Source organism: Homarus americanus, unplaced genomic scaffold (genome assembly GCF_018991925.1).
Source record: "Homarus americanus isolate GMGI-L3 unplaced genomic scaffold, GMGI_Hamer_2.0 scaffold4060, whole genome shotgun sequence".
NCBI classification, from domain to species: Eukaryota; Metazoa; Arthropoda; class Malacostraca; order Decapoda; family Nephropidae; genus Homarus; species Homarus americanus.
Genome location: NW_024746161.1, coordinates 6,216,115 through 6,232,321, shown reverse-complemented (window position 1 = coordinate 6,232,321; position 16,207 = coordinate 6,216,115). Strand labels below are relative to the sequence as shown.

The window sequence follows — 16,207 nt, the reverse complement described above, 5'->3', positions numbered from 1 at the left end:
TAGTCGATGGGCTTTGTACCGGTCTCAGTGGTCCATCCGCGTGCGCGTCTGCACAGCCCAAACCCTGAGAAATCAGAGTGTACCCAGCCGGTAAATCAGGTCAGCATGGTTGCTTATTCTCGCTGTTGACCTCCCTGAGAGTCGCCAGGGTCACCCTGTCACCAGCCGACGAGTTAACTTCACGAAAACCTAGAATAATCCATCCATTAACCACTATGTATACCCTTCCCTGTCCCTATCTGAGCATTGTACGTAATTGAACAAAATTTACTTGTGAGTAATGTCGAGGTAGCTCACAAGGGTAGTGACCACGTGGGGCGTTTTTCGGCACAGAGAATAACACCTCCGCCTGCCAGGGCAAGAGAATGAAAGTGACTACAAGCACTGCATACCCTCTATCAGGAACGACTTAACTTTTCTGTTTAGATCTCAAATTCTACCTTCATTGTCCTTTATTTCTTCTTCGGGAAAGTCTTTAATTTAGGACATGAATGTCCTTCACAGTTTTCCAGTGATATTATAATTATTCGTGTAAGCGCACGATATTATGCTGCTTATGTCTAAATTAATTACCAGACACAAGTCGCATCTTCTCGATGGCAAACTGTCCAAGGTAACTTTTGTTAATTTATAGTTGGTTTGTAAATTTGTCAACAGTGTATGATTTAATTTGATAAAATATATTTCTGGCTTCATTGCAGCCAGCTGTTTAGTTAGTTTCCGAGTCCTCTCAGCATATTGTTCTTAGCGAAGCGTAGAGCACCAAAGTCCTGTTTATTATTATTACACAAAAATCGCTCTAAGCGTTAGCTCTTTGCGGACCCCTTAAGAAACCCCGTGATTGTCTATACATTACCTAGGAGTCACCTTGAGGGTTCACAGGTCTGTATGACGCTAGTGGTTTTTCGTTCCTTGGAAACACTATTAATCTTCTGTACACACTAATTCCAGAAAGCATATCATGCCAACTATGAGCCTCATAATAATTCTTTAAGATGCATATGTAGAGCAAGCATTTTGGTACCTCACCCAGAGCTCCATTATACAATAGCACAGAAGGCTCAGCCTCGGACGTTGTCTCCCATATGGATTTGGTCCTGCTTTTAAAAGTTAAACTACAACATGAATCGAAAGTTCCCTTTCGCGATGTCAATTTTGTATTATGAAAATGAAGATAATATTTTATTTTAGGTAAAAACAAATCATTACTTAAGCTTCAATACCTTTTATTGGCTAAATACATTTATTTTAAGTTTTTATTACATATATTAACGATAAAATACACGAAATAATTATTCATAATTCGGCTAAGATGACAAATTCTAAAGATAGAGAAGTGATGCCTTTAACAACTAATGGGGAACAGCTCCTCAACACCTCTGCTGGAGCAGATGGTACGATAAGCATGAGCAACGTCACAGGCATCAGTGGCCGCATAGCACATCTTGACGAAAGGATCCGGATCAACCAGCGGGTAGCACCTGGATCTAATTCCAAGCAGTGCATAACACCGTACACCCCGCTGTACATTGATCCTGGTGGGTTTCACGGGAGAGATGGCGGGAGTTTGGCAGTGTTGGTCCTCCTGCCATGATGACACCAACTCCTGGAGACTTGGAGCCCTGATACCAGAAGGCATCAGCCAATCATTTCCCACTTCACCATCGTAAGTACCCAGGAGACCCGCTATGTGAGCAAAGGTCCACCCAGATACATTTACGGACACTATACGTCGCTCTCGGAATACCCTGACTGTTATGAAGGGTGACGTCACATTGACTTCAAGGGGCGTCTTCTGAATGGTGACATCACCCTGAGTTTGTTGTGAGCTGCTCATCTCTTGTCCGTTGACATCAACACGGAAGTCCGGCTTAATGGTGACGGTAGTTGTGCGAGTAGATAAGGTGATCTGTGGTGGGGCTGAGGGTTGTGGATGGGCCATGGTTAGCTTGTTGGAGGCGTAGGCAGCCAGCACCACCTTACACGGTGAACGAGGTACACGGAGCACAGCGCCGTCAAAGGTGAGGATCTCTGTGTCACCAACAACCATGGCTGTGCGGTTATAAGGGGGCAGCATGTCTATCAGTTGACGAGGCATCAACGAGTAGTATGCCCAGATTACGTCTCTCAATGGACCTGGAATGTAGGTCTCATAGCGCCAGGCCAAGTTTTCAGGTAGGACAATGGGATATGGTATTGCTGCTTGCAGGACCTGAGTCAAGGAATACAGTGGTGTGTGTAGCGGAATCTGCATTTGAATGCGAGTTTTCCCTTCCTCTACCGAAGCAAAGTTAATTTCCTGAAGGAACTGTCTGCTTAATTTCATCGTCTCCAAAAGCACCCAGTGGTCCTGAAAAAGGAATTATTTGAATGAAATTAATATTATTATTCAAGTATTGTAGAATTTTCATCCTTTCATTTATCTAATTTGATAATTTTCTTGTTCAGTCTATTTACTCCTACCTATTCATTCACTTATTTGCCTTTTGTTTTCTTTATTAAAAAATAGTGTTAAAAACATTATGACACCTTTATGATTAACGAAGAACAGGAGAACAAATCCGGTATTTTAGGGTCATGTGATTCTCTGTCATTTTAAGAATCTTGAAATATGAAAATGCCAGAAAATATATGTACTGACGGAGCTGTAATTGGTGATGAACCAGTAGACGGCCCTCTGCACAGCGGACGACTGGTAGATTTTCTCCCATAGGTCGTGTAAGTCTTGCCTGAATGTTCGTCCCACCTTGGCCACCACCTGTTGAATGGCCTCATACTCCTCCTGATATTGCTCAATTATGGCGTCCACGTCCCTCTTTACCAACCTGAAGAACCTCGTTCGTTCCAAATGTTCCATCAGGCTAAGCACAGACTGTGGCAGGTCGCCGGTCTCCACCCAGCGTACAGAGCCTTCCACAACTATGGAGGCCACATTCAGACATTAACAATGTTTGTGTAGATTAAAAAAAATAAAATCACTAGCAAGATTTTGATGATGACAATATATATACACATACCTGTATATATATATATATATATATATATATATATATATATATATATATATATATATATATATATATATATATATATATGTTTTTTTTTATGTGATGGGATGGGGTGGGATGGTAACTAGAGATAATTGCCGATTAAGCCTTAAAAGGCAACTGGAGTTTTTGGCAAATATTGATAGCTTTTTGTTTTTGTTATAATTTAATGGAAATTAATTCGTATATTTTAAATTTTGCTGTCTTACTAACTTAAGATAGCAAAATTTTACCTGGTGTAGATTTGGTAAGGTTAGGTAAGATTAGGCTAAGTTAGATTATGTCGGTTATATCAGGTTTTTCATGATACTATTCGTTTATATGTGTAACTGTGATTTACAACACCGTTTATGGCTTGTCAAAAGTTTTCCAAAAAGATAAACATAGAAGTTATAGCTAATCGAAGATTATCTCTAATTATTGTAACACATAATATATTTGAATTGGTTTATACGTTACACCTATAAGAACAAAAATAAAATTATCTTTTTTAAGGACGAGTTACAGAAGTAAATAGAAACTTGAACCACAAATCATACCTTCTATGATGATCTGAGAGAAATTGTCGAACTGTTCCCTCAAATAAGTTAATTTGTATAGGAAATCATCTACGAGTATCTCCTGTGCTCTGGCCAGGCCTGCCAGTATGCTGGAGAAATAATGTGTTATGTAGGAGAATGTAGGTGACACGATCTCCCAGAGAGCCTCATACTGAGGGATAACTTCACCATAAATCAGACCATCATATATTTGTTGGAGGTCAAGTTTGGCTTCGCTCATCAACTTGAGGATCTCGGGGTTAGGGAAGTGACTACCTTGTTGCTGAGCTTGTTGTTGCAGGTACTGATATATACTGTTAACCCACCGGTCGAGAGACTGCATCACTCGTTGATACTTTTCATTGACATCATTCTGTAAATAAAGTTTGGTTTTAATAAGCATTTAGTTTTGCACTGAACACCATAGTAAATTTCATTAAATACATGTGATTATGTTTGTAAATGTGTGGGGAGAGGGGGTGACGGATTGTGCGTTTACCACTGTATTTGTCACTACTATTTTTCAGAGAAATTGAGAACTTTAGTATCAATATGAATTAGGTGATTATTAGGTCCTCCAAGTAGTTACTGGGGCTATTCATACCGACTAGGACACTACCGTATGAGGGTATACGCCACAGTAGAGTGGTGTCAGCGTTATGCTTCTGACATGCTCACTTGAGTAGTTCCAGACAATTCCATAACTTACTCCAGGGTACCGAATTACCCTTACATCACTTCCTTCATTTTTTACACTCATCGTCATGCACACGCTGAGTTGAGGCTCAGACTCTCTTTAGCCTCCCCAGCACATAAACAACCACACATTCTCTCCGTCACTCTTCCCATGTCTAAAGCTGTGACTCCGGCTCCGTCACAAGAATTGTGTATGCCATTTAACCTTATATAAATATTAAATATTAAGAAAACTTTGTATAAATCATAATTCGCTCATCATTCCTCTTAAAATTCCGATAATATCTGATAATGTGAATAATCATTATATAAATATTACATCTCATAACAAAGATGTTATTTCCAGCATGTGTTATTAACATAAACATAAAATAAAACATAAAAAAATTCCTGTCACTCACCATGACGACGGTAACCTGTTCTTTCTCGTAAACAAAATCAAGATTGACCAAGACGGGTGAAGTAAGCTTTAAGCGCGTCATGGCAATGGCGCGTCTCTCTTCTTGATCCTTGTCACCCACAGATAAACTGGCCTCAATATTATTGGGTGTTTGGAAGCCGAACTTTGTGATGTACTCTTCTTGGCTGCCTCGCTTGGTGGTTATCAGCTCAATGAAGGCTGGTCTACACAGTCTTGAGTAAATGTCATAAGTACCGAGGACAGAAGTGAGAGCCACGGCCTTGATCTTGACGCCGGTACACTCAGGAACTTGCTCTGGCTCCATCACTCCAGCTATGTCCACCACGGGGCCTTCCTCGGTCACCACGCGGAAAGCTGCTGTTGCATCTTTATCAGTGACTCGGTCGTACTTGGCCGACATTTGGAAGGATACTGGTGAAGAGGGAGCCTTCTGGAACATGAGGTCAAAGCCAACCGTATGGGGAGCATAGGCCGTCACTATGATGAACTTGGGGCTCACCTTCAGACTCTGGAAGAGGTAGGTCATGGCATTCTTATAGTGGTATATACAGGAATATAAGATAAAGCTGTGAGTTATAATCATAGATAAGTTTATAAACAGAGATAAGCTTACAAACTCACCCTAGAAGTTAATGAAGTTTCCACCCTAACGGTGTTGTTGGCGACCAAGGTTGACTGTAAAGTGCCTGTTATTTTGTCAGCTGTGTCAGGGAAGATGTCCAACTCAATGGTGCCTCTCATGTTCTCTCCAGTGACCGAGTACTGAACCTCTACTCGTATGTCCCTGGTCAGACTTGGGTGGCTAATATGGCCTTCAAACTTGGACTCTTGATCCCAGTATGTGTGGGAGGACCTTCCAGTTAACTCGTATTTGGCGTTACTCTCTCTCTTGTTGGGATATACCTTGACACTTGCCTCTGTGGGAGAGTATGTAGCTTCACCCTCTATGGTGCGGGTTGGATACTCAACTTGCATAGTGTAGGTGGTGGGTGTGGACTTGTGGTACCGGTAATGATAAAGCTCTCTCTCGGGACGTTCTATCAAGAGGTTCTCATAACCCTGTCCTTGTCTTCCTACCATCTTCACAATAGCTCCCAGGAAGTTATGGATTGCTGTGGCGTCAAATGCAGAATCAAAAACCTTGACACCTCCCGCAGGATAAGTGTCCAGTTGCCATCTAAACATGGTGGCTGGAGTGTCCACGCCCGCCTTCCAGATGACGTTGTATGAATTGTCTTTGGTGGATGACAAGAACTCTACCTGTAGAGGTCTCCTCATACGCGGAGTCGATGTAACACTCTGGAGAAAATCATATAATGTTAATATATGTCCAGTCATCAAAGCAGAATCCTGGTTGGTTTCATGCACACAAGATGAAAGTGTTAAATTTTTAGAGGTACAAGATAATATATTCTGATACTTGCTCTTATAGTAAAAATATAGCAATCTCCTCACACTGAACATTTTCCCAAGTATTATATCATTAGGTGCTCTCTTAAGATATTCAGCTCAAGTGATATAAGAGTAATCAACGCACTTATTTTACCTTAAAGTTTATGACACGTTCTACAGTTGTTCTCTCGTACTTAGCTTCTGTTCTCAGAAGCGTTTCCTGACCTTCTGATGACGTGAAGCTCAGCTGAGACTGAAGTTTGTAGCTGTATGGGTTGTCAAGAGCTTCCAAGTCCATGACACTAACAAACTTGTACTCCTTATTTTCCAGGTTCTTGTATCGGAGACGAGTCTCTACTGTAAAGGCATTATGTTGCTCTTCAACTCTATTCCTCATCTCAACGACAAGCGTCTTTTGAGAGGGGGTAGTTACTTCCAAATTGAACTCGCTTTCCCGCTGGGAATTGGTTAAGAAGTTGATTGCAGCGAGGTCAGTTTTGACGTGGTAGGTCTGCGACATCCATTGAACAGTTCCCCTGATATAAGGCATGGAAGATTACTATTCCCGATAAAGCAAGTTTTAATTCCGATTATGAATATCACAAACAGAAGACATAGTGAGGTTAAATCAAAAGAAATAAGCAGTTCAAAAAGTTATAGGTAGTTTAAAAATCTGATTCTTACTTATATACCAATACTTATGTGAAAAAATCTAGCAATCTTGACTAGTTTTGCTCACACGCTAAATGATTTTTAATATTTATACTTACTGGTAGGAGGCATGTCCTGGGTCGACTGGGCTGGCCATATAGTGACCATGTGCCTTAACTCTCTTACTGGAGTCACTGTCTGCGTCCCAGGAGAAGTCCAACTTGACACTCCTGTGCTCGAAATCAAAATCAACATAACTTTTCACCCTGCGATGGGAGGAACTCTGCGGGAATAACACATTATCAGCATTGACCATGATGACCCTCTCGCCAAGGATAATATGAATTTTGCTCTCCATCAGTACGGGCAACAGGAACTTAAAGTCGATGGTTGTCTTCCGAGGACGCGATTCAGACATCATATTCCATTCTGCTGACAAGACACGTTGTTGTTTAGCCTTCACATCTAAGGCAACCAACAGCTCATGTTCAGAAAGTATGAAAGTGGAGTTAATACTGTAATATGTACTGTCTATAACTTGAAACTTCATGTTAGTCTGTATGTTGATTATCTGCGAGGTTAGCCTGAGTGTGAGTGGTCCTATAACATGGAGAATGACGCTCTCTCCGTGCTTGAGGGCAGCTTCAACCATGTAACTATCCTGTCCCTGCTCCACCACCCGGCTCTCGAACTTGATGGACCTAATCCACTCCGGCATCTCCACCTATGGAAAACGAGAGACTTAAAACATGATCGGTTTCAGCATTTTCTATATTATTATCGTTTTAGTGACTTTGAATAGCAGACAAAGAAGGAAAGCAGTAAACACAACCTGGCTCTCACAACTTTGTTCCTGTACAGAGACAAATCTGTGAGTGAATGACATATTATTATTATTATTATTATTTTTATTATTATTATTATTTTTTTTTCGGGGGTCAGACACATAAATGCAACAAAAGAGAAATAGAGAGAGAGAGAGAGAAATCCGAACGAAAAAAGGGAAAGCCAGACACAAATTGAAAATCATGTTTGTATTCTGCTATGTACCAAAGGTCATAAAACACAATGTTACATTATAAAACACATATATCTACATTTCAAAAATATTTAGATTGGGTGAAAGTCTTCGGAGAAACGAAATAATGAAGAAAATCTCTAGGCAGGCACTGTTAACCTCTACACACCGTCTGTATGCCTACAACTTGAGTTAATTTGTGGCACCAAAACTTAGGGTAAGCTTCCACGAATACTAACTGATATTCTGGTGTCCACTGTGGTCCCAGATCGGGTGTTCAGGGCTTCAAACTCCATGATCTTGACCCTGTCCTCGGAGAGCATCAGTTGAGCGGTTACCCCCAGCTTGTCTCTGCCGTAGTAGATATCACTGGAAGTCTTATATTCCGCTGTGCCTATCTTGACTGCAGGGGAATTATAATAGGCTGAATTTCGTTATCATCATTATCAATAAAATTACTTTTATTAACTTATCATTCAGATTAAATGCTTCTCAATTGCATTTAAGTATCGCGACATACGTATATGGAAATAAATATAGCAGATCAGAACACACCTCAACCAGCCAGGATTCGAACCCACGGCCCACGAGCCCATGACTGTGACCGGGAACGCTAACCGCTGGACCACCAAGACACTAAAATCAGCCTTAGACTCTGTTATATTTCACACAAGGCCTGTTCAACGAGCTTATGGCGCCGTGAACCTCTGACTCTGACCACCTACGTGATACGGGTAGTCCCCATTAGAGGTTCACGGCGCCATAAGCTCGTTGAACAGGCTTTGTGTGATATATAACAGTCTAGGACTGATTTTAGTATCCTGGTGTTCCAGCGGTTAGCGTTCCCCGGTGCGTTCCCCGGTCACAGTCATGGGCTCGTGGGCCGTGGGTTCGAATCCTGGCGGGTTGAGGTGTTGATTGTATGTAGAAGTCCGCGTGTTTATCGGTCTTATGAAATAGATTACCTGTAGCAGCTGTCTTTACTACCAAGTTATGGCCTAGTCTTCCCTCCATAGACTGGGTGGCGTTAACAGAAATTAGATCTTGGTTCATATACATAATCTTGAAGGCAGATGTGTGTTCAGCTGTCTCGCCTGAGTCTCTTGTTTGACGGATAAAGGACGTAACATGCCAGCCTCCCAGACTACTCTGGAACTCAAACTTGCGCAACTTAGTTGGTAGAAGCATGGGGTAGTACCGGGTGTACCTCAGGTCAAGCCCAACTGCGTTAAAAAACGCAAAATATGTTACAATCATAAATTAAATAAAGGTTTTTAGTAAAACCGAGTTAAGTATATATCAAAACGTTTTTTAATCAAACAAAGCCTATTATATTAATGCTCCAAAAAGAGAAGAACTTACTTTCGAAATTAAAGTCAAGGTAGCGGCTCAGTTCATTCTTTGTTTGGGATAGAATATCGAAAGAAACTTCAGGACCATTAAGCTTCATTACAAATTTGCTCTCCATGATTTGTGATTCAAGAGGGAAATTCCTGTTTCGACTGCTGTACATGCTGAATTCGTACTCCTCCTCAGACGATGTTTTTCTTGTCTTGAGATCTAATTTAATTCCTCGAGATATTGTTGTGTCACTGGAATTAAAGTTAACAAAAGCCTCGACGCCCCTATGGTCTTCTCTGTTGACGATTGTGACCCAGAAACCACTCGTAACCGTAGAAGATCGTATTCTAGCAGAGACAATGAAGGATTCCTCTTGCTCAGTGAAGGACAATGTTGCTTCAACTTCTCTTGGTGGGGATGACCCGGGTGTTGCTACTTTCATTGTTATGAGTTTGCTTCCTCTCTTGTTCTGAGTGGCGGCAGACAGAAGATAACCTTTCATAGAAGACTCTGCCTTCTTAATGTAAAGTTTGATAACAGCTGGGGCTCCCAGTGGCAAGGAGTTACTGCGGAAGATATCGGGAACGTCCACATCATAACAGAGCCTGAGACCTAACACTGGTTCGAGACTGTTGATACACGATTGACGTTTCACTCTGGCGTCCCCCATGGATGGTGGAATGATCTTGGTGTCTGGGCTGCCCCTCACGCTCTTCATCAGGTAAGTCTCACTCTTCACATTAATAAGTTCCATCTTCTCAGGAAGATCCAGTTCAACCTCCAACTCTTCACTGTTCTTGGCCCTAAGAGTGAGGGAAACACCGTTGCTGCTGGAGATGGTGTTGGTCGTCTTGATTCCTGTTCTAGCGATATAGCTGTCGTAGCCGACGAAGCCATCTACTTGGACAGAAAGACTAGGAATGATCTTGAAGAGGGTCTCCCCATTCCTCCAGTTAGAGAGGATGTCAGCGAGGTTAAGGTTTCCTTGCATCTTCAGTCCAGCAACAGCTGTTCCATTCAGCTGAAGTTTGAGTGGTGTGCCCTGGATGGTGGGGAAGGTGTATTCAAAGTTTATCTGAGCTGTTCGTGCTGAATTGATGTGCAAGTTCTTCATCTGAGGAAGAATGTCATCGAAGTATGAGAAGAAGCTTTCAATCATTGTATCAGCACTGATGTGCTTCAAGTCTCCAGCTAATGAAGCAAAGGTTATCTCCTGACCCATGAAGCGAGCGAATACATCAGCTTGAGCCACAGTCGATCTCTCGCCTCCATAAATCTTGCTGAAGAAGTGAGACAGAGTAGAGAAGTTGATGGATCTCTTTTGTCTTAATAAGTTCTGGAAGTGCTCCATGATGTTGCTCCCTTCTTGTTCAACAAATGTAGTTATGTCGGTTAGAATTTGACTGAAACTAGTTCTCTGCAGGTAACCTTCAGGTCCAAACACCTCCTCGATGACAGGTTCTAGACCCTCAAGTCGGACACCAACCTCGCCAATGTTCATTGAAATTCCCTCTAAGGCGGCAGTGAAGTTGAAGTCAACGGAGCGAGGCACAAAGGACCCAGGGACGTAGATGATGTTGGATTCAACGCCGGCACCAACACCGAGAGACGGGGCGAAGTAGGACATGTCTATGTTGCGGGAATATTTCCTGAAGTCTGTTTCAAAATCTCTTGGAAGGACAATACTGGACAGAAGGTACCGAAGGTTTTCCTTCTTAGGATCATCAGACTGCTGGAGGTTGAGGAGATGACTCAGGATGAATCCACGAACTAGAAAATGTGTATAAACAAATTAGTGAATAATATTACTGATTGAGCATCATACAATTTATTCTGGATTAAACCTACTTAATAATGAACAAAAAGGCTGCTTCCTTACCTTGGGTATTTTCTTCATTTGAAATCTTTGCAGCAATTTCTTGCAAGTCCTTTTGCTCAGCACATCGAATACCAATAAGGTAAGATGAAATACGAACCTCAGCGTTCCTATCAGGATCAACTGTTACCCTCACAAGTTGCTCAGTTATCTGTAAAGATAATTGGAAATGGGTTACATCAGCCTGACTGCCAGTTAGGGGTAGTGTGAATACATTTCACTGTGCATTAAGTCTTTGGTATACAATAAGACAGTACAACCAACAATGCACCCAACCACCATTACTTCCCCAACTGAAACGTTCAGATTCAGATTTTCCCAACTCACTGCGGGGCCGATAGATAACCATTCAAAGGTAAGTGAACTGGGGATGCCATGGGATGCTCCAGTGACCGTTAGGGCAGGAGGTGGGAGCTGTATCCACTGCACCCTATGTATTTAGAATTAAGAAAACAATAATTCAAAAATTCAAAAAGGAATCATTCATGTAGTTTCACTGAAATCCTCAAATATCACTTACATGGTGTTGACATTTCACTTGTCTGAAGGCTTGTACGGCGGCCACACGGACATTGATCTTGACTCCTTCTGTATCCACACACGTCATCACAAACCTGGCTACCTCCTGGGTCATCACTCCCATGTTACCTAGAGCCTTGAGTGTTGCCAGGGCAGCTTTTTGAGTCCGTTCATCAGCAGAAGGAGAACACTGGCGTCGTAGTTTATTACCCAAAGCTTCAACAAGACTCTTAACCGGTGCTTCTTCATAACAATGATGATTGTGGCGACAGTAAGTGTTGACCATGGAGGCAGCAGCCAGGGTGGCGCGTGGCAGAGGTTGGGAGGATTCGAACATTGGTTTCAGAGCCATCATGGCATGGATACATGGGCGGGGTTGAAGATAGAAGGCAGCAGTGTAAAGTGCAGCGCGACCTACTGTAGCCCGGCCACTCACCAGCTCATCCACCATAACCTTTACAGCACCAGATTCGTGGATGAAGGAAACAGCGTCCAGGAAGAGGCTTTCGAGTTTGCTGTGGTCTTGGCAGTAACGTCCGGCACGAATTTTGTCCAATGTTTGTTTCACAGCTTCCTCAGGTACACGACGCAGGAGCTGCACAGCCTTGGCCACCAGAGCAGCAGCATCACGCTCAACAAAATCTTTAGTCTTCTCACAGATCTGAGTCATGGTTTGATCCAACTCGGCTACCATGGACGGGTCCTTGTTGAGCGTATGGTAGCTATACCGGAGACTCTTGCGGACCAGACTACCTTGAGGGATGGCAGGTGGTTGTTGGCTGGATAGTGAGACGTATCGCAGTGTGGACTCCTGTTTGGCTTCAACATACTTATAGGCACCATAGCTGGGGCGGACCACTTTCTTATCCTCACAGATGATGGAAGAGTAGATTCCATTGGTAATCTCTTGTTTACATCGAGACTTGGACTCTTCCAGTGGGAGAGGACCTTTGAGCCAAGGGACCTGGGTCTCGGCAGGGGTGGGGTAACGTTCCTTACACAAGCTGTGATTCTTCTCCTTCTTCACAATAACCTTGTCTCCTTCTCTCTCTACCTCGTAGTGTGTTGGGCACTTTCCTACCACGTCCGTCTGTTGAGATTCGTAAAATTTTAGAGAATGTTATTGAAAGTAACGCTCTAAGATTAATTCATGAGTACATTTAGACTCAACGTTTTCATGTAAACCATTAATATTTCAATAAGAAATCTAATTTTAGCTTAAATTAATAATGTAAATTTAGAAATAATGACATTGCTATATAAGGTTCATTTTATGCATTTATTTAACTTGCATTGAGTATTAGAGATTGATTTTCAACAGTTTTTCAAAATTCATTTCCAAAGCAGAGATTTACAGTTTACACCTACAGAGAGTAATTGAAATATGAACACAGTCTCCGGCAAGTGAAGGAATATATGAGACACTACAGGAGGGCCGTGATACACTTCAGACAAGACACCGATCATAGCCCAGTTTTTAACTCCCATTTGAAAGCTGCATTTCCGATGTTTAATTCATATTAATAAGGGATTTAGGGGTTCGACATTACCTAATATCCAATGGTATCAGTTGCATTCCTTAAAATTCATGTTTGACTTAAAATATTATCTTAGAAAAAAGTGTTAATATCGTCCCTGACTTATACAGTTATGCTCCTGACACCAAATTTCCCTGAAACCGACTTCGTATAATTTGAGGTGAAGTTTGAGCAAGGTGCCCTAACTCTGCCATTGTCTTAACCTTTCCTCAGTAACTCTATCTACTTGGATTCAATGGTCTTATAAATATAATGTGTCACGATTTGTTTTCAGGCAGCGGCGTCTCCATACCTGTTTTACCCTTGCGTTACTAAGTCAAGTTGTCCTACACTGAGCTGCTCTTATAAGCTGAGAATAACTGGCCATTCTCATAACTTGAAAATTTTACTGTCTTACCTAGTCTTTTTGTCTTACCTTACTGCCTTATCTTATTGAACTTAGACATCCTTTAAGAAACATTATGAATTTTATTTAAGGAAAGGAATGCTAAAAGACATGACGTGGTTAGTAGTATTATATGTCTTAGAAGCCTAGACAACCTCAATAGACACCACAAGAAACGGTAGAGCTTCAAAATGCAATGCCAAGTTACAGAAAACTATGTTTTTTAGATGAAGCGCATATTTAATTAAAAAAAAGATGAGGATGCTTTTTATTTACATTTTACTCAATCACAACAGCTTCATTCTACACGAAGATAAAATTATTAAGAAAAGAAACAAGAAAATACAAGAAAATGAGCCATCCGTTTTTATCTAGGAATGTTTCGTAATGATCTCACCTCAGTGATGTTTTGTCCTGAGTTGATGGTAGAATTAGAAGGAAGTGAGTTCTGGAAGGCTGAGGCGATGCCCTTCTTGATGTTGATGGACCAGACGTCATCTTCAGGATGAGTACACACATGCTGAACCCGGCCGTCGGTCAGGGCCACCACCAGCGGGTACTTCTCCAGGAACTTGGCAGCGGGCGGGCCTGAGAGGACCAGTAGTTAGTATATCTAGTGTCAGTATTAGGAAGTAGTAAAAGCAGCTGCTACTATCGGTATTAGTACCATGTATGATGATAAACATTACACTTACCTGCGGCACCATCCACCTTGGGGTCCTTAATGAAGATGACCATGTCACAGGGGGTGATCCATGATAGTTCAACTCGTTTAGACCAATCCGTCTCTGTGACTCCACCTTCCACGCCTTTCAGGTGGATCTGGGACTTTCCGGAGTAGGTGTAGGTGTAGGTGTGTTCTGGCTGGTAGAAGAGTTTGGGGGAGCCGGCGACGGGGCATTCCGTAGAGCATCTGGGTGTGTTTCCTCCCCATGGTACTGGTGGTGAAGGCCAGAATAAGGTTCAATAAGCGCGAATCTTTCGTTTTATAATAATAATGTAATTATAAACTTGTTGAGGGAATGTGGTATCTTGAAAGGAACGGGAAATCTGCTGAAATATTTTTTACGGTTCCATTTATGAAATATTTACTGTCATTAATTTTCTTGAGGTTCATCATATGATTTTTTTTTTAGAAAATTATGAAGATAAATCTTATGTGTTGGGACTTCTTCCCATGAACATTTGAAACAAGATCTATGTATAACCTTAGATCTTCGTAAAACGTTGGGATGTAATCAATGACTTAACTCCATGAGTACGATGGTCTAGACACTCTAGATCTAGAGTCTAGACTCTAGAATGACTATATAATTTCTACATACTTTGATTCATATAAATTTTAATATTTATTACACTGGCGATGATATAGTGCATTGAAAAAAAAATCTTAGCAGCAAAATTCCTTTGGTATCGTACAAAGTTACTCAAATCGGCTGGTTTTTAACTAACTGTTGATTTTTTTTAGTTCGCCAGTATTTATAAACTCAGGACAACAGAATTTTTTCAATTTTTCCTCTAACCTACTAAGTACCCAATCACGTGCATTCTTACATCTGCAGTTGCTTTCACCGTTAAAGGAAGATGTCAGAGTATATAAACTAATTGTGTTGAGGTTCAAGAGTGCGTCCTAGGAGACAAACAAACACAAAAGTTATCAAGAATTAGCCAAAAGCTGGTGAAAATTTTTATTAATTTATTCATTCATGTTGAGACTGTAGGTGATGGGAGGGTGTGAGGTGATGCGGAGGTTGTGAGGTGATGGGGAGGGTATGATGTGTTGGGGGAGGTGTGTGAGGGTGATGGGAGGGTGTGAGGTGATGGGAGGTTGTGAGGTGATGGGGGAGGGGTATGATGTGTTGGGAGGTGTGTGAGTGTGATGGGGGAGGTGTGTGAGGTGATGGGGAGGGGATGGGGAGGGTGTGTGATGTGTTGGGGAGGGTGTGAGGTGATGGGGAGGGGTGTGGGGTGATGGGAGGGTGTGGGGTGATGGGGAGGGTGTGAGGTGATGGGGGGAGGTATGAGGTGATGGGGAGGTTGTGAGGGTGATGGGGAGGGTATGATGTGTTGGGAGGTGTGTGAGGTGATGGGGGAGGGTGTGGAGTGATGGGAGGGTGGGCTGATGGGGAGGGTGTGGGGTGATGGGGAGGGTATGATGTGGAGGTGTGTGAGGTGATGTGTGAGGGTGATGGGGGTGTGGGGTGATGGGAGGTGTGGGGTGATGGGGAGGGTGTGAGGTGATGTGTGAGGTGTGCAGGTGATGGGGGTTGAGGTGATGGGTAGGGGTGAGGTGATGTGAGGGTGGAGGGTGGGAGGGTGTGGGGGTGATGGGAGGGGTGTGGGGTGGGGTGTGGGGGGGTTGGGTGATGGGAGGTGTGTGGGGTGATGGGAATGGTGTGAGGGTAATGAGGGGGCGGGGGTGAGGTGATGGGGGAAGGTGTGGGGTGATGGGAATGATGTGAGGTAATGTAGAGGGGGGGCGGGGTGAGGTGATGGGGAGGGTGTGGGCCTGTGGGGTGATGGGAATGATGTGAGGTAATAGAGGGGGGGGCGGGGTGAGGTGATGGGGAGGGTGTGAGGAGTAAAGAGTGAGACTCACCTGCACCAGCACCCACCAAAAGGGCGAGGGCGAGGAGAGCTGCGGAGGTGGTGGTCATGTCGACACAAATGCGACACCACAACTGTGCTCCACCTCCGGTTTTCACCTTCTTATATAGACATCGCTGACTCACGCACCCTGGTGGCCGATGCTGTCCCTGATTTGGGGAGTTTTGTTAGCATGCG

At 42.8% G+C, this 16,207-nt stretch overlaps 1 protein-coding gene across 1 annotated transcript; it reads right to left on the bottom strand.

Moving 5' to 3' along the window:
- Positions 1-1,209: 1,209 nt before the first annotated feature.
- LOC121879111 (vitellogenin-like) lies at positions 1,210-16,176 on the bottom strand. The gene is made up of 15 exons (XM_042385632.1): positions 16,023-16,176; positions 14,119-14,361; positions 13,821-14,011; positions 11,502-12,590; positions 10,985-11,132; positions 9,127-10,875; positions 8,730-8,987; positions 8,004-8,167; positions 6,866-7,470; positions 6,250-6,631; positions 5,325-6,002; positions 4,684-5,211; positions 3,587-3,959; positions 2,642-2,919; positions 1,210-2,350 (listed from the first exon to the last, which is right to left on the bottom strand). Exons 1-15 carry the CDS (start codon positions 16,078-16,080, stop codon positions 1,346-1,348), a joined length of 7,749 nt encoding a protein of 2,582 aa, XP_042241566.1. The 5' UTR covers positions 16,081-16,176; the 3' UTR covers positions 1,210-1,345.
- Between the last annotated feature and the right edge of the window lie 31 nt (positions 16,177-16,207).